The 24977-nt window shown below is 47.3% G+C and overlaps 1 protein-coding gene across 1 annotated transcript in view; it reads right to left on the reverse strand.

Moving 5' to 3' along the window:
* The window catches only part of KSR2 (kinase suppressor of ras 2), a 431769-nt gene that overhangs the window by 41818 nt on the left and 364974 nt on the right, over positions 1 to 24977 (reverse strand). Inside the window, exons 11-14 of the mRNA XM_070385590.1 lie at positions 20764 to 20805; positions 20024 to 20096; positions 17083 to 17131; positions 14874 to 15241 (exon numbers count right to left, since the gene is read on the reverse strand). Coding sequence (XP_070241691.1) covers positions 14874 to 15241; positions 17083 to 17131; positions 20024 to 20096; positions 20764 to 20805 — 532 coding nt within the window. The remainder of the gene's footprint in view (positions 1 to 14873; positions 15242 to 17082; positions 17132 to 20023; positions 20097 to 20763; positions 20806 to 24977) is intronic.

The following is a 24977-nucleotide window of genomic DNA, read 5'->3' on the forward strand; positions in this document are numbered from 1 at the left end:
GGGCATTCTAATATGCAGTCAAGTTTGAGAAGCACTGCCTGGGGCCAGCTCCCCAGGTCCATAGGTCTTAATTCCTCACAGTACACATGGCTCCCAGTTTTATATCTCTAGGCAAATAGATGGGGAAGAAGTAGAAGCATTGACACATTTTATTTTCTTGGGCTCCAAAATCACTGCAGCCATGAAATGAAAAGATGTTTGTACCTTGGAAGAAAAGCTATGACAAACCCAGACAGTGTATTAAAAAGCAGAGACATCACTTTGGCCAACAAAGATTCATATAGTCTAAGCTATGGTTTTTCCAGTAGTCATGTATGGATGTGAGAGTTGGATCATAAAGATGGCTGAGGGCCAAAGAATTGATGCTTTCAAATTGTGGTGTTGGAAAAGACTCTTGAGAGTCCCTTAGACTGCAAGGAGATCAAACCAGTCAAGCCTAAAGGAGATCAACCCTGAATATTCATTGGAAGGACTAATGCTGAAGCTCCAATAATTTGGCCACCTGATGCAAAGAGTTGACTCATTGGAAAAGACCCTGATGCTGGGAAAGATTGAGGGCAAAAGGAGAAGGGGGTGGCAGAGGATGAGATGGTTAGATAGTATCACCAACTCAATGGGCATGAATTTGAGCAAACTAAAGATGTTATTTAGTGGAGGACAGGAGTCTGGCGTGCTGCCGTCTGTGGGGTCACAGAGTCAGATACAACTTAGCAACTGAACAACAGCAACAAGGCTAGAACTCCTCTCTGAACAATGATTTATCTAAATGCCTACTTAACATCTCCTCCTAACAAATTACTTAACATCTCCTCCTAACAAATTCAGCGGCCCCTCAAACTCAACCCAACTCTTGATTTTGCTCCCTGAACCTGATGAGGTTCTGCAAACCTCTTTCTCTGTGCATGTCGCCAGTACCCAAGCAGCCTGGTCTCCGCTCCTCCGCTCTCCCCACCCCATCGTCATTTCCAGTCCTTCCCACCTCTTTCCTTCCAGTGATACTGGAAGGCCAAACACAAACAGAACGACACAGCCCTTGGGCAGAGGGGGTCTCTGGGTGCTTGGACATCCAGAGAATAGAAACAGTAAACACAAAATAGAGGCTTCCCCAATGGCTCAAGCGGTAAAGAATCTGCCTGCAGTGCAGGAGACACAGGAGACTCGGGTTTGATCCCTGGGTCAGGAAGATCCCTTGGAGGAGGAAATGGCACTCCATTCAGTATTCTTTCCTGGAAAATCCCATTGATAGAGAAGCCTGGTGGGCTATAGTCCGTGGGGTCACAAAGAATCAAGACACGACTGAGCACGCACATACACATGCGAACACTAAATATAGTTTCTCTTTAAAGCAAACCTCTCCTTGGATTTCTGCAGTTCACCAAGGAATCAGCGAGTGCCTACGGTGTGCCCGGTACCCTGCTCAGGTATCCACGGATACCTACGGTCAGTCTCTGCTCTTCTGTTCGCCCCTTCTCCCAGAACAAACTCTTTTTTCACTTTTGAAGATATACGCTCCCAATGCATATAGTAATATACTATTGATCTTCCTCTTGCCAGTCATTATCAAGATTTATTTATCCCCCCAGTTCCCCATTGATTGAGGAAAGCAGTATTCCCAGTGGTCAATCAATTCTGATATACTCCATGACAAAGAGTCAATAGCTATTTATTATTTGATTTATGGGCTTAATTATCTTAAACATGATCAGGCAGGGACAAAGCAGAAGCTGAGCAGTGCTAAGCAACTGTAGCCAGGTTGGGAAGCCATCAAACCTAACCCCAAGGCAGGCAAGCTCCCAGAAGTGGTGAAAAGCCACTGCTCTGACGTTTCCCACCCTCTGCCCACTGGGGCCACCTTGGACTCTGCCATCTGGGGAGGGAAGAGAAGGGACAAATACCAAGGCCAACTCTGCATGCCAGGCAAGGCTTGGTGGCTCGGACAATGAATCTGACTAGGACGTGGGTCAGCTTTTGCTTTCCTTGGGGCAGAGGACCCAGTAGCGGAGGGTTCTAAGAGGTCCATGGTGCATGGAGAAGGGGGGACGGACTTAGGTGTGTCTGGGAAGGGAAAGAGGAGAAGAAGATGGTTTAATATGAACTTTGGTCTGAACCAGACAGTCTTGGGTTTGAACCCTGCTTCTTCCTAAGCCTTATAACCTTAGGCCTCCTGCTTCCTCTCTCCATTCCCTTGTCTAAAATGGGAGGGTTACATGGTGCTTACTTCAGAGGGTTGTTAACATGATTCGGAAGACAGGAAAACCAGAATGTGTACCCAGGTAGATTGGATGCAGGGCACCAGCTTTTAATGACAATTTCACCTCCCTCTCCCCATGAAGCTGCCTCCACTCCCGGGACTCCTGAATTTCTGTTTAACCACTGCCTGCCAGCCGGGCAGAAGAAACCTTTCCTCTGGTTTCTGGGATACATGGAAAGGAGCTGATGCTGCCCACGTTTGCCTTCAAAACATGGGAGTGCAGTGGCTATTTTTAACTCGGGTAAATAGAGAAAGCTGTTGAAGACGCCTTCGTTTCCACAGGGCTGCCAGCTCACAGTTGCTTTCCCCTTAGGGAGTCAAGCCAAGGATCTTTCAGGACCAAGGGCTTTAAAACCTGCACTGGTTCCCACTGACGTCGGATAAGGATCAACACTGACTATCTACACCCTTCTTAAAGCAGAGACGCACATCAACAATCCTGTGACAAGCCCTCCTAAGAAAAGGGATTGCCCTAAAGTGGTCTTTCTAAATTGCAAACCCGACATTGTCACTCCTTTGGTTACAACTCTGGGGGGGATTCCTGCTGACTTTAGAAGAGTTCTGTGTCCTTAGCTTGGCTCTTGAAGTCCTTTAAGAGCATCTCCAACTTCTTATCTCTTGTTATTCCCCATGTGGATCCTATATTCCAGCTGTGACTCCAGCTTGTGCCCTAGCCCCACCCCTACCCCCTGGTCTTGCTGCCTCCTACCTCCTGCCCTCTGCACGTGCCAGTCCCTCTACTAGGAATGCCAAGACCTTCTTGTACATCTGGCCAATTGGTTGAATAAGGGGGCCACTCTGGGGCCCCAGTCAGCCCCTTAGGATCCTATAGCAGCCATTAGGACACCATTAGAGAATCACCCAGTTACCTGTCTACTAGGAAGCACCACGGATGGAGGGGCCATGCCCACTTCTTTTCATTCCCAGCACCAGGGCCAGGACCTTATACATGATGAGTGTTCAAAGCAAACACCCCCAAGCCATTCAGCTTCTTTACTATATTTTTATCACCAACATCACCTTATTGGCATCTTTCCTCTTGCCATCACCACGAATTCTCCCACATCCTCAAGCCACCCCCTGACTAGTTTGTACTATATTTTACTTATGTCCCACTCATTCCTCAGTGATTCTAAGTAAATAGTACCATTCATTGTTTGCTGCTACACTTGCCGAGAGAAGCAGGCTATGATAACGTGAGTGAGTGTATTTTTGGAATCTGTTATTCATTCATTCAACATGTATTTAAGGAGGACTTAATAGTTTAGGGGCTGGGGACACAAGGGTGAGTCAAATAGCTGAGGCTTTGTGTTCCTGGGGTTTATATTCTAAGGTCGGGGAGGGGATGTAGGGAAAAGAGGCAAGAAGCAAATGAATTGAGGAATAAAATATTATCTTATGGTAAGAAGTGCCCTATAGAAAATAAAACACAGTAATGACATAGGATGTGGGTTCAAATCCTGGGTCGGGGAGATACCCTGGAGGAAGGCATGGAAGCCCACTCCATTATTCTTGCCTGGTGAATCCCATAGACACAGGGGCCTAGTGGCCTACAGTCCATAGGGTTGAAAGAGTTGGACACAACTGAAGCGACTGAGCATGCACACGTGACAACATAGGAGGGACCAGTGGTGGGGAAGATGGGTGGCGGGAGGTGCTTTGCATTGGCTTCCCGACTCCATGACCTCTGGCTGCTCCTATTGCCATTCCCAGGGTGATCCAGGGGAGAGGAGGGTGACCTCAGCTTCCACTGAAGCCCACGGCTTCTATCACCACTTCTATGCGGATGACTCACATGCAGTTATTTCCAGCTCCAACCTTTCATCTGAGCTTTAGACCAGCACATTCAAGCCCTGACTTGACATCTCCTCCTGGGCAGCTTGAAGCATACAGAGGTTAAGCCACGTGGCCAAGGCTCAAGCCTGGAGCAGAGCTGGGTCACAAGCCCAAGCATCAAGCTGCAGTCATTGCCTTGTATCATTTGATATTATAATAAACACAAAACATCTTTTTGTAGCGCTAAGGCTTTGGCACCTGAAAATACACTACTTCTCCTAATTGTCGCTATCATTTTCATTATTTTTGTCATCGCTGTTAGAATGTTGTCATTACCATAGCAACCAGGAGATACAAGGTATCGAGCACCTCTAGTTACCAGAGGCATTAAGCTACAGCCTTTTCATACAAGATCTCCAATTCTTATCCCTCCCTAGAAAAAGAGATTAATGCCATCCCCATTTTACAGATGAGGAAACTGAGGCAAACAGGAGTTTGGCATTGGCAATAATAGACTTAAATCCAAAACAGGTATTGTTCATGCAAAAATCGTTTAGTGCAAACAGCTAGCCATGAACAGGGTTGGTGGAGAAGTGTATTTTCAATGAAGAAGGACTTGTTTAGATGCCAGGAGAAATATCAATAACCTCAGATGTGCAGATGACATCATCCTGATGACAGAAAGCAAAGACAAACAAGAGCCTTTTGATGAAGGTGAAAGAGGAGAGTGGAAAAGCTGGCTTAAAACTCAACATTCAAAAACTGAGATCATGACATCTGGTCCCATCACTACATGGCAAATAGATGGGGAAAAAATGAAAACAGTGACAGATTTTATTTTATTGGGCTCCAAAATCTCTGTGGATGGTGACTGCATCCATGAAATTAAAAGATGCTTCCTCCTTAGAAGGAAAGCTATGACAAACCTTAGACAGCATATTAAAAAGCAGAGACATCACTTTGCTGACAATGGTGAATATAGTCAAAACTATGGTTTTTCCAGTAGCCACGTATGGATGTGAGAGTTGGACCATAAAGAAGGCTGAGCGCTGAAGGATTGATGCTTTTGAACTGTGGTACTGGAGAAGACTCTTGAGAGTCCCTTGGACTGCAAGGAGATCAAACCAGTCAATGCTAAAGGATATCAACACTGAATACTCATTGGAAGGATTGATGCTGAAGCTGAAACTCTAATACTTTGGCCACCTGATGCAAAGAGCCAACTCATTGGAAAAGACCCTTATGCTGGGAAAGATTGAAGGCAGGAGGAGAAGGGGGCAACAGAGGATGAGATGGTTGGATGGCTTCACTGATTCAATGGACATGAGTTTGAGCAAACTCCAGGAGATGGTGAAGGACAGGGAAGCCTGGCATGCTGCAGTTTAGGGGGTTGCAAAGAGTCAGACACAACCGAGTGACTGAACAACAACAACAAAATGCTAAGTTGTATCTAACTCTTTGCAACCTCATGGACAGTAGCCTGTCAGGCTGCTCTGCCCATGGGATTTCCCAGACAGGAATATTGGAGTGCGTTGCCATTTCTTTCTCCATATCTTACCGATCCTACCCATAAATGTGTGTTTTTCACAGTTGCTGGTTCTTCATTGAAACCCAAGTTGTTTTCTTTCCAGGGATATAGTTTAGCTATTTCTCAGCCTCCCTTGCAGTCAGGTGTGGCCCAGGGGCTGGGCCAGTCCCTGACGTACGCGTGAAATGGTGTGTCGCCCATGTGACCCTCCAGGCTTTCCTCTTTCCCCAACTGAAAGCAGAGGACTCTGAGCCCTGGGAAAAGCTCCAAAAGATGGGATTGAGTATGAACCCCTCCACATGTGCAGAAGAGCCACCTGCCATCCAGAAACACATGTCTTGGTCTGTTACATAAACAAGAAATACATTTCTCTTGTATTAAGCCACTTAATGTTTTAAGGCTTATTTGTTACAGCAGCTACTTGTTACTCTGACAAATACAAACTGTGAGTTGGCATATATCCTTAGAAAACTGCCTAGCATGATACATAGCAAAATGCCTCTGGCTGGAGACACTCTGGGTGAATTTCACTTTCTTTCTGCTGATCTGTATTTTCAACAACAAATGAGTTATCACTTGTGTAATAAGACACAAAGGGCAAGTGAAGATGGTGTCACACCGGCCAGTGTAGAATCTTTCAGATTTGAGGAAAGCAGTGGCATAACGTTTCACCCACGCAAGTCCTCTGCTGGTCACATGATCATTTACCAACAGGCATGTACAGTATAAATGAGACGATGCTAATAATAATAATAATGATGATGCAGCACATTTATAGGCTTCCTTCACAAAGGTCCCAGGGCATCTTACATTCCAGCACAATTAAAGACAGCCACAGACAAAAAAATCTTTTCAGCTGTGCTTTATATAAAGAGAAAGCAATTCAGCTTTTTGAACATAAAAGGAAGTCAGTTCCACTAGATGATGGGGGAACAGAATGTTCATGTGCTCAGGTCCCCCCCCACCCCCCGCCCAACTCTTGTATGATATATTTAGGACAATCAAAGTGGCCTGAAGACAGAAAAAAATCAGAAAGCCCATACGTACAGAGTTACAAAAAAGATCTCATTCAGGCACTAAGTTACCATCTTAGCAGAAGGCAGGGTCCTCCTCGTGTCAAAGATAGCAGCCTGGAGTTATTATGTTTGAAAGCGTGAAAAACAGGAACTGATTCGGAGCTGGAAATAAATAACCTATTAAATAACTCCTGATATTTACCAGACTTAAAAAGCTGTGCAAATGAGGCCCCGTGGGATTTCATTCCTATCTCATCCCTGGGAGATGAGGACAGGCTGTGGATGTCCTGTGTGTGCCGGCAGAACAGTCAGGATGACATGACTGCAGAATTGCACTTGGACTCCAGGCACCCAGCAAGGGGACTGATGACAGGCACTAAACGAGAGATAAAATCTGCTCAAGAGCTGTGGAGAGATGTTCTCCTTCCTTCCCTCTCTTTCCTGGGGCGCACAGCCCGAGCCCCTCTTTTGAGACTAGATGTTTATTTAAGGTAATGCCCCTCCCTAATGCGTCACTCTCCCCTACTTCCATCCTTGTGAGAGCATCACGGTGAAGTTCACTGTGTTCCCAAAGGCAGAGGAACAATTCAGCATCTTTCCTGTCAGCCAGGACACCCCAGAGTCCCATTTCCTCTGTCTGTGTCCCTCAGAGCTGGGCTTGGTGAATGGCATTGTTGCTCTCAACCAAATGAGTTCTGACACAGTTGATTCAAGCAGGTGAGAGTCAAAGGAGGCAGCAGCCTGGCCTTCAGGAAACTTCCAGAGGGGTGGGAGCAGCTCCTGCTTAAAATCTTCCCCCTGCATTAGGATAGACTCCAAGGCTTCACCTGCACTTCTGAGGCCCTGTAGCTCCTTCCCCCCGGCCCCCATCACTTGCTCTTGCTTCCTTGTAGTCCTCAGACATGCCCATCTCATTCCCATCTTGAAACCCAGTCCCTTCCTAAAACCGGGTTCCTCTGCTAAGTTTAGGATTTCCTCTTCTCGTCCTGTACCTGTTCCTTCTCAAGATTGAAGAGTATCAAAGAAGAGAGGGGATCGTAGCTGAGCAGAACCCATGGGGCCTTCTGGGGATAGAAACTCCGCCCTCCATGTCCTTCTCTTGCCTCTTATTTATAGAAAAATTTTGGCCTCCCAGGCCTTCCCTGGGAGGAAAAATTTAATTAGAAAAGTGAGAAAATGCAGAGGCAAAGGGAAACAGCCAAGAAAGACAAAATAATAATAGTTTAACCATTAAGCAAAGTTGAGGACTTTTCTTTAGTCCTCCCCAATGCAGGAGACCCGGGTTCAATCCCTGGGTCAGGAAGATCCCCTGGAGAAGGGAATGGCTACCCACTCCTGTATTCTTACCTGGAGAACCCCATGGACAGAGGAGCCCAGTCGGCTTCAGTCCATGGGGTCTCAAAGAGTCAGACAGGACTGAGTAACTAACACTTTCACTTTCAAGGGCTGTAGATAATATTCTGAGCTATATCCTCTGACCTGTTTTGTAGATACTGAAACCCCTAGGTGGAAGAAGTTAACTACACATTGCCCAGAAGCATGCAGATTCCAGACCCACTGGAACCAGAAGGTTGATAATGCTGACTCCCAATTACCTCAACTACCAACCCATCAGGAGAATGTCTATATATTCAGATGTACATCTGCTCAATTTCAGGTTCTACCAGTTATCTGTTCTATGATCTGGACAAGGGCTCCCTGAGCTTCTCTGACCTCAGTTTTCTCATCTGTAAAATGGGCATCACCCTTATGGCAGAAAGCAAAGATGAAGTAAAGAGCCTCTGGATGAAAGTGAAAGAGGAGTGAAAAGTTGGCTTAAAGCTCAAAATTAAGAAAACTAAGATCATGGCATCCGGTCCCATCACTTCATGGCAAATAGATAGGGAAATAATGGAAACAGTGGCAGACTTTATTTTGGGGGGCTTCAAAATCACAAAGATGGTGATTGCAGCCATGAAATTAAAAGATGCTTACTCCTTGGAAGAAAAGTTATGACCAACCTAGACAACATATTAAAAAGCAAAGACATTACTTTGCCAACAAAGGTCTGTCTAGTCAAGGCTAAGGTGTTCCCAGTAGTTATGTATGGATATGACAGTTGGACTCTAAAGAAAGCTGAGTGCCCAAGAATTGATGCTTTTGAACTGTGGTGTTAGAGAAGACTCTTTGAGAGTCCCTTGGACAGCAAGGAGATCCAATCAGTCCATCCTAAAGGAGATCAGTCCTGAATATTCATTGGAAGGACTGATGCTGAAGCTGAAACTATAATACTTTGGCCACCTGATATGAAGAGCTGACTCATTGGAAGATTCTGATGCTGGGAAAGATTAAAGGTGAGAGGAGAAGGGGACGACAGGATGAGATGGTTGGATGGCATCACTGACTCAATGATCATGAGTTTAAGTAAACTCCAGGAGTTGGTGATGGACAGGGAGGCCTGGCGTGCTGCAATCCTTGGGGTTGCAGAGAGTCAGACACGACTGAGCGACTGAACTGAACTGAAAATGGGCACAGTGATAACCAGGAGACTGTCCCTGTGCCTTGCTGAAGGCTGGTGGCATCTGTTGCTTCTGGAGGATTCTGCATTTATTAACATTAAATTATTAACGTTCCTCAGTCAGGGAAATGGTTTTAACAATGAGGATCAGCTATGCTGCCTCCTTTAGCTGTAAGAAAAGGCAAGAAAAGCCTCTACCTGGCTCACAGCTCTCCAAGTCCTCCTGTCCTGGCTGATGCAGAATGTAAGGAGGACACTGGGACATTGTGATAAACCTTTCTGCAAGGAATGGGGCAGCTTCTTTTTCCCTAGGCTTACACTTGGCAGCTTCCCCTCTGCTGGTGCAGACCCTCATTCACTGTTAATACAGTGCTTCCCGGTCTGGCCAGGGGCAGTGGGATGGGTGGTGGGAGTGGATGCTGGCACCCACTGAAGCCACCAGCTCTTTGATCGTGTTGGGAAGTTAGGGCAGATAAACTGACATTTCTTTGAACTGTTGTTGCCTTGGCAGCCATCAAAATACTCCCTGCTTTAAAAACACTCCGCAACATCCTTCATGTTGGAAATTTCCCAGTTTTTGCCCCCAAACACACTGGATACTGTCCCTGCCTGCTGCACTGAGCATAAAACTCAGACCTCTCATCAAGCTTTTAGGTCCTGTGACAGAGGGTCTCCTGGCTGCTCAAAGAGTCACCTGGGGAGGCTTTGTACTGAGGGCCAAGCCCCATCCAGACTAATTAGAGATTCTATGGGAACTACAGAGTCCTTAACTGGGGCAACTTTGCCCCCAGGCGGTGTCGGCAATCTAAAGACATTTGGGTTATCACAACTAGGGAGTTGGTACTGCTGGTGCCTAGTGGGCAGGGGGCAGGGAGTGCCTAGAATGCACAGGACAGCCCGCATAAATGAATCGTCCAGCCCCAAAGCTCACAGTGCCGAGGATGAGAGACTGGGGTAGGTGTCAGTATTGTTTTAAACCCTGCTCCCTAAACCAGCTAGAGAGCTCCTCCCCTCCCCAGTCTGACTCCTGCCAGCTTCTTTACCTTTGTTGTCTACCCTCTTGCCCTTACCCACCAGGCTCTGCCACCACAGTCTTCCTTCTGGTCTTTTAAGCACCCTCTGCTCATTCCTACTCCTGGGCCTTCGTATTTGCTGTTCCCTGCCTCCATGTCTGCACTGCTGGCTCCTAAAATCAGGGTCCCTGCCCAAATACCACTGCTTCAGAGAGGCTGCTGGGACACCACCCCAGCCTGACACACACATCCCTAAAACTACCCTGACACCCAAGTCCCTCTGCAGCACCTCTCTCCAGTTTGTTTCCTTCAACAGACTAGGACCTACTCAAATGATGTCTATTGCTTTAGCATTTACTGCTGTCTCTCCAAATGAAATAATAGCCTTCTATGAACCCGGTCCATGTCTGTCTTGCTCACTATCATCCCCTAACATCCAGCAAAATGCTTGGTGCTTAATAAGCGTTTACTAAATATCTGTTGTTTGGATGGATGGATGGATGGATGGTTGGATGGACAAGACTGGAGAAGGATGGGATTTTGAAACTGACAGGGGATGACGTGTACTGATGATGGAGACCTGTGCTCCTGTCCTGGCTCCCTCTTGCCTTTCCTGGTCTCAGTTTCCACATCTGTGACATGGCCAGGGTGGGTTCAGTGGCATCAGGCTGCCCTAGGGAAGCCCTTCTGGAGACATCAACTTCAGGGATTTGTTTTGTCTCCATGGCATCAAGCTAAGGCAGGTTGGCCCAGACTCCTGTCACCAGACAGGTAACACATTACCTCCCCCTGAGGTCCCAGTCCTTTGTAATTCTGTCCTGTCTGTCTTCCTTGGAAATTTCCATTTCCATTTCCCTCTGCATTAGCTGGACGCATCTGACACCTATGCTGTGCACTTAATAATACTCCCTGGCGATACTCTTTATGGAAGGATCCCAAGTGTTTGTTGGAATTAGAATGGGAGCTTGGTTGAAAAAGGCTTCACCTATAGACTTGATCCACCAGATTGAGGACAATTCAATAGACTGGAAAGTGGCCCCCAGAGATATCCAGCTCCTAATTGCTGGACACTGTGATTGTCAGTTTATACGGCAAAAGGGACTTTGCAGGTGCCATTAAGTCAAATATCATGAAATGGGAGATTATCTTGGATTACCTGGGTAGGTCCCACAAGAGTCCTTATTAGAGAGATGTGACCTGCGACAGTGGAAGTAAGACGCCATGTTTTGGGCTTTGAAGATGGAGGATGGGGCCACAAGCCAAGGGATGCAAGGAAGGCAGCTCTAAAAGTTGGGAGCTCTAAAAGCTCCAAAGCCTCCAGAAAACAAAGCAGCCCTGCTTTGGTTGTAGCAAGACCCACTCCAAACTTCTGACCTCCACACCTGTAAGAGAATGAATGCATGGTGCTTTAAGCCATCAAGGTTGTGGCCATTTGTCATGATGGTCCTAGGAAATGAATAGAGGTGGGACCCAGGAATCTGCATTTTAACAACCTTCCTCCCTTTGGTGGCTCTGATGCAGGAGGCCCTGGTGGACTGCGTTTTGGGAAGCATGGTTCCAGGGCTGTTCCAGACTGCTTCTGAAGCAGCCCAGGCTCAGAGAACCAAAGAAGGACCCTGCACCCAACATCTGCTTCTACCTCTTCATTTTACAGACGGGGAAACGGGTATCTAAGAGACACTGCAGCAAGGGAGAAGCACAAGAGATGCTTTCATTCAACTCTATCTTTATTAGCTTTCAAATTCAATCTGGGGCCTTAAAAAAAATGAGTGATTGTACAGACGGTCTATAGCCTTGCAATAATCCTATAATGACCCAATTGTGAAACGATTTAGCAATCTTGCTGCTAATTGCATTTGTGGCTCTAGCAACTGGGTAACTAGTTGGTTATTACTCACTCCCCAACAGCCACCCACACCGCATTACAAGGAAGCTAATCTTAGAAATATGTGTTAACTTCAATGATAATTACTAAGTAATTGGCTAGAACATGCCATTGTGAATTTATCCAGAATATGCCAGGTGATTATCTGGTTTTATGTTCCCTGTAAAATAAATCCAGGGTCCAGAAGCTGTTCCAGTTGGTTGGCTCGCATCCAACCATCAACCTCTGCCAGCCAATTGCACGAATGCAAGTGATTAATCAAATTACTCAAATATTTGGTTTCAAACTGAACGTTCAGATAAGAAACCTGGTGGCCAACAAGTGGACCGTGTTGAACGGGAATGAAGAGGGCACCCGGCCCCTCCCTCAGATAAACACATAATGACACAATAATATGGAATAAATGCCACTTCTTTGGGTCTCATCTGGCTTCTTCAAACAAAATACCAAAACACTTCAGAGACCAATTATATGTCCCAAAGCTGCGTAGTCTTTATCGTGGTGCCAGGAAAAGGCTGTGCTATTTGTGAAATCTGCAGGCAGTTATGGTGCTTGGGGAGGGGGACTCAGGATTCTGTATATAATAGAAAAGGGGCCGCCAATGCAGCTGGCTTGCAGGGGGAGCGACACATTTTCATAATAGCCCACTCTTTTTTTCTAGGAAGGCTGCTAACTGCATCCATCCATTTCCAATTAGCCTGCCCTTGGGGAAGAGGGGAGGAGGCGTGGGTAAGTGGGTTCCACTGTTACCCCTGGAAAAAGTCAGAGGCCAGGAGGTCCTTAGAGGGTCCAGGCACAGGAGAAGAGATGATGGATTTTGAATTTCTAATCTGGGGATTTGAAAAAGAGGGGTTTAGTAGGCCAGAAGGTGAGGAGCTGATCAGAGAGAAGGAACTGGGATGACAGACTGGTGGGAACAGGGACAGAAACCAGTGGTGGTGGGGAAGACCATCTTCTAATCAGACTTGTGTACCCCAAGTAAAGGGCTGCAGACAGCCTGCTAATATAGATGATACATACCAGAAAGGAGAAAGAAAAGGGAGCTAAGGGGCTTGCTGGCAGTGGTAGATGGGAAAAACAACCACACACTGGCCCTCTCGCGGCATGAACATTCTTACAACAATGGCATTCCAAATCCTCCCAGCCAGAGGTAGAGTCTGTTCTCCACACCTTGGATGGAGGTTGGCCATGTGACTTGCTGTGGCCACTGGACATCAGCCAGTGCAACACAGACAGAGATGAGAATGCCTCTGTCCATCAGGGCTTGACCTCTTGCTGTCTTGCTGCACTTGGAACTCCAAGACCACCATGGAAAGGAGCCCAAGCTGGCCTTTTGTGGGTGAGAGGCCACGTGCAAAAGAACTGAGGCACCCCAGCTGACAATCTGTCAACCATCAGACATGTGTACAACCATCAGACATGTGAGTGAGGGCATTCGAGACTGACCAGCCCTCAATCTGACCTGCCAGTGGACCACAGACACATCCAAGACCCCAGCCACTGAGCCTGGCTTAGCCCAGAAGAATTGTGTGCAGACTAGCGAGAAACTGTAAAGTTTGGGGGTGTTCGTTACTCAGAAAAGCTTACTGATCCAGTCCTCTACTCAGAGCAGCTCAGCCCCCGAATATGATCTGAGCTGATTATCTGAAAGCCACTTCTGGTCCTGTGTAGAAGTGAGAGATGCCAATTTCTACCTTGGTTTAAAGAAGGGTTGAAGGGCCATCCTTAGATCTCTAATCCTTTGCAAACACTTAGCATTTGACACACAAGTTCAAGTCAACCCACCACTGCATAATCAATGGTAACAGATGATAACACAGCTTCTACCCATCACCCAGGTCTTACAAATGGACTCAAAGAGGGTTTGTATGGATCACAAGGGAATAGATCAAAGACATACCAGATCTTCCCTGAGCCCACAGCTCCCACCACAGCACTTGCCAAGATGCAAGGCTTGTGTACTTGGGATCTTATTGCTTGTATTGAGATTAAGAAAGAAAAGATTCCTAATGGACCCCTGGCATCACAGTCCACACCAAGAACACTGATGCTGTGGCTAGTCCTAAGTGATAGGAGAGCAAAGGCCTCAGCTTAAAAACACATCAAAAGATTGTTCCACAACTGCTCAACTGAGTCTACATCACTGCATGAGGTTAGAGACAGCAAGTCCAAAAAAGTTCCCAACATCTGATATGTTCCTAATGTCACTTCTCTGTTCACCATCCCTTTTGTGCAGCTATAGACTATGGATCCTGAATATTTAAAACAACAATGGTGGAGCCCTACAAATGTGCTCTGCTGTTTTAATGAAAGTCAGACTAAGTCATCAGAATGTTGATCCGGGTTCAACAAACTAGGGTCTGTAGGTCAAACCCAGCCCATTGCCTGGTGGTGTTAATAAAGCTTTATTGGCACACAGCCACAGACATCCACTTATCGTTTATCTGAGGTTGCTTTCACACTACAGTAGCAGAGATGAGCTGTTGCTGCAGAAACCTTATGGCCTGCAAGGCCAAAAACACTATTGGGTCCTTTACAGGAAAAGTTTGCTGACACCTGAGTTAGTCTAATCCATTCAATTACATTTGGAGAAAGTGAGTCTCAAAGATGCTTTTTCACAAATGTGGAGCACAAGGGGGTTCAATACCAGCTTTTCTGACTTCCCACGGGGAGCTCTCTCCAGAGCACTTCTCAGCCAGAGTTACAGCACGAATAGCATTTTCTGGAATCTCAAAGCTTCAAACCACAGATGTTGTGATTGGTAAAGCCAGACTCTCTATTCACCAGAATGTTGAATCTACCAGAACCCCCGCTGCTCAACACTGCCGGAAGCAGAGCTTTGGGAATGAATATTCCCAAATATTCCTGGTGGGAGTATTCCTGGTGGGGAACCCGGGCAGGACTGACCTGGTGATGATGGCCAGGTGGGGCGGGCTCATGCAGGCGCCCATGAACAGCACCACGTTCTCGTGCCGCGTCTGCCTGTAGGCCATCACCTCCCGCTTGAAGGCCTTGAGCTGGTCCTCGTTGTCCCTCTCAATGTCAATTAGCCGGATGGCCACCTCGCCATGCCAGCGGCCGTGGTACACCTGCCCAAAGCGGCCCTTCCCGATGAGCTCGCCGATTTCCAGCTGCTCGAAGGGGATGTCCCACTCCTGGAGGAAGATGCTGGTCTGGCTGGCCTTGCGTGGGAAGCTCCGGGCCGAGAGGAGGGACAGGTTCATCTCCTCAAAGTCGTCCTCCGACTCCTCGGCCTCGTCGTGGCCCTCCTCATTCTACGGCCAGAGCGGGAGAGGGGTCAGTTCCCATCAGCATCCCGCCTGCCCGCCAGGTCCCCACTGTGTATTGTTGGCTGGTGTACACGTGTCTCTCTCTAATTGCCCAGGTACGTTCTGTCTATCATTGTGCTGAAGTGAAGGGGCTGAAAGGGAGATCATCAAACTGAAGCTCAGAGATAGGAAATGCTGGGGGGCAGGGACCACCTATCCTGGTTTCCCAGGACTTTGCCCGTTTGGGGACAGATAGTCTCACACTTGGGAAACCGGCAGACAGGGATGGTTGGTCCCTGTGGGAAGTGCCTAGCTCTGGTCAGGCCGCCAGGCAGAGCAAGGGTTAAGAATCAGGTCTCTCGACTCCTAATATTCGATGCCCTCCTACTAGACCATGATGTTCTGACTTGTCTGGTTATTTATGTGGGAGTAAGAAAGACAACAGGCTGAAATACAGACACCCTATACACCTTCATATAACATGTGACAGTCCTCAACAGGGAGGGCCTTCGCTCCCTCGGAGGAATTTGAATTCATGAGGCAGAAACCAGGAGATGTCAGAGCTACTCGGCATAGGCCGGAGGCCTGGGGTTCCTGTGCAGCTGGGAGGGCAGGAGATACAAGAGTGAGAGGTTGAAAGAATGGGCTTAACAGTCAGACCGGATGAGCTGGAATCCGGCTGCTGTGTGACCTTGGGCAAGGTGCTTCACTTCTCTGGGCCTTCCTTGACTCATCATAAAGTGGGGCTAATGACATCTGCCCCTGGGGGTGGTGCGAGGTTTTCCGTGAGGCAAAGATCTGTTGAGTTCTTTGCACAGACCTGACTGCCTGTATGAAACAGCTTCCAGGATGGCTGAAAAAAAATACAGACTCCTGGGCCCCAGCCAGATTTTCTGAATCAGAAAATCAGCAGGCCAGATCCAGGACTCTGCATTTTCACTGCATATCCACATGACTCAGGCACACTTAGACGTGACCACTGCAACAGTGAGAAACTCCAGGCCTAAGGATCCGCCTTCCCCGCGTGGTGTCTGGGGGCACCTAAGGCTAGGGGGCCTGGTCCCTTGCCTTCTTCAGCTGGAATAGGCAAGCAGCAGTGGCCTGAGCCCAGTGTGGGTGGTACTGGAGGGGGAGGTGGTGGTGATTTTCAGGGGCTTGGAGCCTGACAAGACGGCCAGAGGAGGCCCCTTGGCCGGGTGCAGTCTCTCTAAACCCCAAACCTGAGCAAGCTACTCCCAAAGGCATGTTCAGGAGAAATGACATGGGAAATATGGCTTCTTTGAGGGTCACTTTCCAGCTACTGCGATCATTCTAGAAAAGGACATGATTTGCTCTGGGTACCCTGACTCTGTTCCCTTCAGTTCAGGACAGACCAGCAGAGCCGAGGAGTCAGGGCTCTAGTTCTCACCCCAAAGACTTCGTTTATTCCTCTAGGAGTTCTGGCAGCTGGGAAGAGGCCCCAGAACATTCTTAACACCCTACTAAGCCAGAGACCCTGAGGCCCTCGTCCCCTCCTCTCACATATTCTTCAGAAAGTATTGGGGCACATCCCCCTTGGTACTCACTGGCCCTGAGCTGAATTTCCAACTAAGAATGCAGATCACTTGCCAACTTCTGCACAACTAGCTTTTCCGTGATGCACACCATGTTAATGGCCCATTAGGCTTGGCGCCAAGAGGGGCCCCTCGCTCATTAGTCGTCCTGGAGTTAGAACATCCATCAAGCAGGGCACTGTACCCCAGTCCACCCCAAGCCCTCTGCGTCATCAAAGACATCAATCGCCTTTGCCAAGTAGGCAGCCCCCGGAAAAAGCTGCTTCATTTGCTTCATCGCTCTCTGGTTCTCACCTCCGAGGTTGGCTCCACTTCAATTTGAAGTAATGGATTTCCTTCCAAGCTTTAAAGAAAGAAAAATAAACGTGACCCTTGGGTGAAATGATGGGTGCATGCATTGACTTGATCCATGTATGAAACATCTTAAAATGTGAAGTTCTCCATTAAGCCTTTTTCTCCAATTTCCCTTCACTGCTTGTGTCTAAAATAATCCATAACCTTGCCACCAAGGAGAGGTGCGCAAGGACACTGTTTTAAATGGACTTTCTGGTCTGCTCAGGGCTCATTTTTCTTTGTTGGTTTCCCCTAATCTAGCAATTTCTGTATAAATTGGCCTTATAAATTCCTTATAAAATGCCATGGATGGCAGGCAGGATCCGCAGAGCTCTAGGTGTTCCTTAGGAAAGGATTAATCAGATCTCTACAGTTCTGAATCTTTTGGAAGGATTCTTTGGCTGTTTTTGCTCATTCATTCATTCACCCATTTGATTAGAATTAAGAGTCAGGAACAGTGCCAGACCCTTAGAGGGATACAGCATTGAGACTGACATGGCTTCCTGACCTTAAGGAATATTTATATTACTAGTGCAGAAAGGCTATGAGTAACAAGGGTCAAAAGTTAGGTATGAACTGAATAAATGGATGGTGATGGAAATGCCCAAGAGAGACGATTACTGGATGAATTTGAAAGTTCGCAGTGTTTTGAATTGGACCTTGCCAATCACGTTCAGTGGAGATATGTGGGTGAGAATGAGGAGGAGACAGATTGTATTGGACTGGAAGACACAGGTGTTTGTGCGAGTGTGTGCATGCGTGTGTGTATCCCATGCATTCTTGAGCTCCTGAGCTGCAGTTGTGTTCTGAGTACGGGAACAAGCAGGGTATGGGAGCTGGGGGCACACACACCGTGAGTGCTAAGTGTCCACTGAGGACTGTGTGGGTATCATGGGATGTGCTCTGTGCAGGGGTTTGTTCTGTGTGCATGTGAGTTGGGTGCACATGCAGGGGATGTGTGGGCGTGTTGGAGCACAGGATACGTGAGGGAAATGCAACGCACAGTGTGTGTTAAAGAATTTGGTGGGGGGAGTGGGTTTTTAAGGTAGAGGATATTTCCGGAGTGAACTGGAACTGGTGGGAGAAAAGGATCACAATGGCCACCATGGCCCCTTCCTATTTCTCCAGTGGAAGCTTAGCAGATTCTCCCAACCCATCTCCTTATTTGAGGGGGGCTCCCCTATTCTGACCTTCAGACCGCACCAGGAAGCTACCAACCCTGCAGACAGGGTCAATCCACTTGCTGGAGAGACTCCTGGTGAGAGGGAGTCTGAAAGATTGTAAGAGCTCAAAGAAGAAGAAAGAAGTAGCATTTGCCGTCCTATTAACCAATAATTTATAGTACAGCTTCGAAAGGCAGAAACCACACGCTGGAAATCTGATGCCCCGGGGGAGATGGAACAATGCAGCTGGAGTCCCTCCTCACGCCCAACAGAACAGGCTGCCCTCCTCGGCTTGCATCAGGCGTGATTACAGCAGCCAGGGCTATTAAATGATTTCCCTGCTGCAAAGAGTCAGTTCCCATCACTCCACGCACATTTAAGCAGATCGTGGGCACTTATTGACTTCGTTTTTCACTGGCACTCCCTGACTCTCAGTTAATAACCTGGAGTTCATCTTGCACAAATTGTGGAATTGGTTTATGTGCTGCAGAGAAACGATCTGGAGCTAGATGTCAGCACAATATCCCCCCAGCAAATGTACCATTTGGGTCTTTAACAAAGTGGGTAACATGGGTCAGAAAGGATGGAGCAGCTGCGGGAGCCGGGAGAAAAATCAGGTAGGCAAAAATGTGAGTTTGAAAAGATGTCAAACCAAAGTTGGGTCTTTAGCATGCCCTGGACTTGGGTCACAACCAAAGAAGTTATGGAAAGTGATTTCACTTTGGCTGCATGGGCAATAGAGTGCCTAGAAAGAGGGCTTGTATCCTAAGGATGCTAAAGACATCACACACAAAGATGTTCACTGCAGAACTGTTTATAACAGTGAAATATGGGAAGATGTAAGATCCAGCAGTGGAGAAACGGTTAAGGAAATCATTCCACATCAATATGGTATTTTAAAATCAATGTGTATGAAGAGTCTGGAATAGTATGAAAAATATGATGTTATAGCATTAAGGGATAAACAGAGCAGGATGGAAATTGCACAGTTTAGATCACAAGTATGTAAAATATGAATAGAGCATACTTCTAAGAGTGGTGCAATTATAAATTATTCTTTTTCTTTTTTTATAGAATAGTTTAAATTTCACAAAATAAGCTTGTTTTATTTTTGTAATGTTAGAAACCAGGGATTGGCAAATTTGCTGGGCCAGATAGTAAATATTTTAGAGTCTGCTGGCCACACAGCGGTCTCTATTGGAACGACTATCTGTTGTTGTAGTCCGAATGCTGCCATAGATAGCATGTTGTGAATAAATGGGCATGGCTGTGTTCCAATAAAACTTTATTTACAAAAACATGGGTCTGTCCGATTGGCTGTAAGTTACTGATCTCTAGTATAAACCTAAATTTTCCTCTTTAAACAGGGGATAATGATATAGAATAACTGCCCTTCCATTAAAGTTTAGCTATTGCCTGGGGGAAGTTGTCTTTCTGATCACAGGAGGGTCTGGGGATCTGAAGGAAATGGTCTGGCCCCTGGAAGTCACACTTGATTGGCAAGACCAGAGACACAAGGCAGAAGTGGCTCAGGGGGACTAGCACTGTCCATCTCGGCCTGGGCTGTCATATTCTCTCCTCTCTTTGCCCAAGTTATTCCCTTGTCTCTATGGCCCCCTCAGGCTTTCCCCTCAACCCTGCCTCCCACCCCATCAATTCCAGGAAGAGGAAGAAAGAAGACAGGGATCCTGAGCAAACTGAAAGGCCAGGGCAGGGGGAGAGGTCTCTGTCCCACTTACATTGGATTTGAGGTCACTGGGTGCAGGATGACCTGGGGTGCCCGCGTCGGCGTCTCCGGCACCGGCACCACATCTGAGAGCCAAAGATTGGACAGTCAGAAACCAGACAAGGGGTCCACGAGCTCCCTCAAAAGCCTGATTCCTGGGAGATGCCGGCGGCTGGAAACTTCTCAACAGATCAGGAGTCCCTGGCTGCCCAATTCCCTCTCTTCTTTCCCTGGCCACTTGAATTTACCTGCTGAGATGCATGAGTAGTCAAGATGACATCCTGAACAAAACTCCCCATCGGCACCTATGGGGCTGCCGGAGCCCCCAAGCCTCTGGCCTGAAGCACTCACTGAAGCATCATCTCTGGGTCCTCCTCACTCCTGAGTCCCCTTTGGGATGATGAGGCCTCTTGGTTTCATGTCTCCCATGCCCGATTCCAGCCCCTTTGGCCATCTCTCCCCCACCATGGGGTTCTGGACCTCTCCCCACCCTTGCCCATCCTTGCACTGCAGACCACCCACTCAGGCCTTTCCATTTGTGCTTTGGGACCTCATTGGTGCCACTGAGTCCTTGGACTCCCCATCCTTTTTACCCTCCGCCTCCACAGCCAGTTGCTAGCCTGTTGTCTGGGTGGTTCCACCTGATCCTCTTTGGGCTCATCTACCCCGGCAACACTTGCCGCTGTTCCCTCACAGCAGCTGCCATGCCTCAGTGGGCTCGCTTGGAAGAAACTGAGCTCACAGGAAACTCACCTGGGAAGATGAACTGCTGCCTGTATTTGTAGTAGTGGGACGCTTGCAAAAGAAAGAAAATACCACAGTGAGTGCCGCCCCAGAGTTGGCCCTTCAGGTAACAAATGGGGCTCCTGTAGCCACCCTGTGGTCCTCTGCCCACCCCTGACAGTTTCCAGACTTCTGCAGACACCCCAAATTCTAAGGGACTGAGAACATGTATAAAGAATCCAGAAACATTCAAGCCAACCCTCCCATTGAAACTCCCTAAAGACAGAGGACCCCACCTTGGAGAGCCATCCTGAGCACCATCTCATCTTTGTTAAATGCATAAAGACACACACGTAGAGAGAAAAAGCCTCTAAACCCACAATCTAACACATTAATTTTCTCCCTTCTGGCAGAGTGATTATAGTGGCTTAAGAAAATCCTTTATGATCACAATAACGTATCACCTCACAGTTAGGATGCCTATTATCAAAAAAGACAAGAAAATGACAAATATTGGTAAAGATGTAAAGGAAAGGAAACCCTTGTGCACCCTTAGTGGGAATGTAAATTGGTGCACCCACTGTGGAAAACAGTGGGCGGCTCCTAAAAAAGTAAAAATTAGAACTACCAGATGATCCAGTAATCGCACTTCTGGGTATGTATCTGAAGGAAAAGAAATCAGCATCCAAAGTTATGGAAATAACCTAAGTGCCCATCGATAGACAAATGGATAAAGAAAACATGTGTGTGTATACACACACACACACACACACATACATACATACACAATTGAATACTATTCAGCCGTGATAAATGCTGTTTGTGACAAAAGGGATGGGCCTCCAGGGTACCATGCTAAGTAAAATAAATCCGATGGGGAAGATAAACAGTACAATCTCACTTATATACAGAATCTAAAAAAAAAAATCAAACTCACAGAAACAGAGATCAGATTTGGGACTGCCAGATGGGGATGGGGCCAGGAGCACTGGATGAAGGTGGTCTATGTGTTTCCTCTATGTGTTTCCCATGTTTTTCTAAGTTTCTGCACTGAGCATTGTATTGGTTTTCTTTGGGGCTGCCAGAGTTTGTTGCTGCTGTAACAAATTATCATAAATTAGATGGCTTAACACAAATTTATCCTCATAGAGTTCTGAAGGTCAGAAGCCTGAAAACAGTCATAGGCGGCTTGTTCCTTCTGGAGGCTCCAAAGGAGAATTTTATCCTTGCCTTTTCCAGCTGGAGAATCTACCTCCATTTCTTGGCTCACGCCCTCATCACCCCAGTCGCTGCTTCCATCCTGACGTCAACTTCTACTGTCTTTGATCGCCTTGTCTCCCTCTTATAAAAGATCCTCATGACTGTGTTTAGAATCCACCCAGACAATCCAGGGTAATCTTTCCACTTCAAGATTCTTAATTCAGTAACAGCTGCAAAGTTCCTTTAGCTGTGTAAAGTAACGTATTCACAGGACCCAGGATCAGACCATTATTCTGCCTAGCAAAGGCACAAATTAATTTCTGTATCTAAAGAAAGATAATATAAAAGAAAATTCCTCAGATTCACTGCTGATTTTCCTAGAATTCATTTTACTTTCCGTCTGTGTACTGGAGGCCAGTTGTTCTGGACATCCCCAAGGTTTCCAGTGTTATCACTGCTCCAGTGGGGTGGAGAACCTGGATCGGGGGCCAAGAGGGCAGGGCAGGGGACAAGGGGACAGGGGCAGGGGACAAGTCACACAGAGTTTTATATCCTCAAGTAAAGGCAGTGAGCAGGGATGGGCTCAGATATGAGTCTGAGCTGGTGGATACACTTCCAGAAACAGTTTTATCCATTCAGGGACAAGCTGGCTCACCAAGAAATCAGTACAGTGGCTCCAAACCTGGAGTCCAGAAGCCGATCCTGTAGGGTTGAATCCGTGTTCCTCCTTTGATTGCCTGTGAAAGTTTGGGCATCTCTCTCCAAGTCTCAGTTTCCAGATATGTGTAATGGGGACCAATAATAATCTCTCCTACATAGGGCTCATCATTACATGAGATGAGAGCTCAGGGATGATGCAGAATCAGGGTTAACGGCAATGCATAAGCTGGTATCTTTCTAAGTTCTCTTAACTAACAGACAGAATGCTTTATAATTCATAGACAGAGTTTCAAACAACTCAGTCATGAGCTGGCCCTGAGGGTGGAACTGGTTTATAAAGCTTACCCCCATCCCAGAATGGACAGCAACTTCTGGTATTCAGGATCCAAGCACCTGGCTTGGAGCCTTGCACCCAGTCAGTGAACTGCTCATGTTTGTTGAATTACTCAAGTCTCTTTTAGCACAGCAATCCCCCAAATATCTTAGCTAGCTGGAACCCAAATGGATGCATTTTTTGATTCTGGAAAACAAAGTACCCAGTTTGGGCAGCAACTCATTCAAGGTTACAGAACACAGCTTTAAAAGAAATCTGACCTCCATGATATCAGGGACCCTTTTCCCATTAGATAACTTAGGTGTTTGTTTTTTTTTTTTTTTTTGCATTTGGACATTTTATTAGTCAACAAGGACTAAAATTTAAAAAGAAAAACTACCTGGGATTCTCAAGAGACTTAGCTTATCTCTTCCCTCCCGAACTGGAACTGGGGATCCAGTGTCTGCAGAAAAGGTTAGCTGGCAGTTAAACATTCTTTTAAAGAGGCGGGGCTGGTGATGCAGAATGGGTGTCACTCTGAGAAGGGACAGGGGTCCAGCAATGGGACGCCCGGCAAATGCCTCCACACACAGCCTCCGACTCCTGCCAGGACCCTTCCGTGGCCTGAGGACAACTCGTTCCTGATGACTGACAGGGAGAGAGTCTTGGGCAGAGGAGGAGGGGAAGGGTGCTGTGAGCCCCGCCTGATCTTGCTGATGACAGACACCAGAGAGAAGCAGGTCAGAGAGGCAGCTGATGACTCTGAGTGGCTCCTGGCTGTCTGGTACCAAAGAGAGTTCGGGAACTGAGAGGTTGCAGGTGACCAGAGGTCAGAGAGACAAACAGGCCACTTTCAAGGCTCTTCCACTCTCAAGGCCACATTCCCTCCTTATGGACTCCTCAGAGAGCAGCCTCAGTGGCCATCTGAAAGAAAGGATCTAGAAGGAAGGTGGAAAGATCAAATCATCCCCTGCCTAAACCATGCAATTCCCTGCAAGGCCCCACCAGGCCTCAGCCCTGCAGCTCTGAGCCTTGCCTGGTGCCTTGGTTATGGGCACTCTGAGCCATCAGTCACATGTTTCCAGCTCTTTCTGGTAACAGGGCCTTTACATGTGCTCCCCTCTGTCTGCCTGAACAACCTCCCTCCTGCCTTAAGCTGCCTCTGACATTTCAGCCTCTTGACTTTGCTCATAGCACTGTTCTCTCCTCACAGCACTCACCACAATTTATAATCCTATTTTCGTGTGTCTGTTTGCTAGACTAACACCTGTCTCTTCCACTAAGCTATAAACTCAATGAGGGCAGAGACTGTGACAGGCAGAACAAGGCCCTTCTCCCCCAACTCCATTCCCAAGACGGCCACATCCTAGTCTCAGGAACCCAGGAATATGTTACCTCACATGACCAAGGGGACTCTGCATATGTTAAGTTGAGGATCCTGAGATGAGAGGATTATTCTGGATTCTCTGGGTGAACCTTGAGTATAATCACAAGGGTCCTTATGAGAGGGAGGCAGGAGGATCCAAGTCAGAGGATCAGAAGAGGAGATGTGACAACGGAAGCGGAGGTTGGACAGATGCAGGGCCATGAGCAAAGGCACGCAGGCGGCCCTTCAGAAGCTAGGAAAAGGCAAGGGAATGGATTCTTTCCCAGAACCTCCTAAAGGAACCAGCTCTGCAGACACCTTGATATTGAGCCCAGGGAAACTGATTTGGGACTTCTGACTCCTTAACTGTAGAGTTGTAAACTTCTGCTGCTTGGAGCCACTAAGCTCATGGCAATTTGTTACAGCGGCAACAGTGAACTCATACAGGGCACATCTGATGTGTACCTTGCTCCTTACCCAGTGCCTCAAACAGCACCTGGTATATAGCGGATGCTCAATAAACATCCGTTAAAGAAATGAATGGGTGGAATGCCAGGCCAGAGACAGTTTAAAGAAAAAGACCCTGCAGTTCTGGGAGGTAAACGAGCCTCAAGTCACGTGTTCAGTCATTCATTCACTCAACAAACATTTAATTAGTGCCTTCAGCAGTCGGCACTGGGCTGGGCTTTGGGTGTAGAGTGGCAG

Source organism: Bos mutus, chromosome 17, assembly GCF_027580195.1.
Source record: "Bos mutus isolate GX-2022 chromosome 17, NWIPB_WYAK_1.1, whole genome shotgun sequence".
NCBI classification, from domain to species: domain Eukaryota; kingdom Metazoa; phylum Chordata; class Mammalia; order Artiodactyla; family Bovidae; genus Bos; species Bos mutus.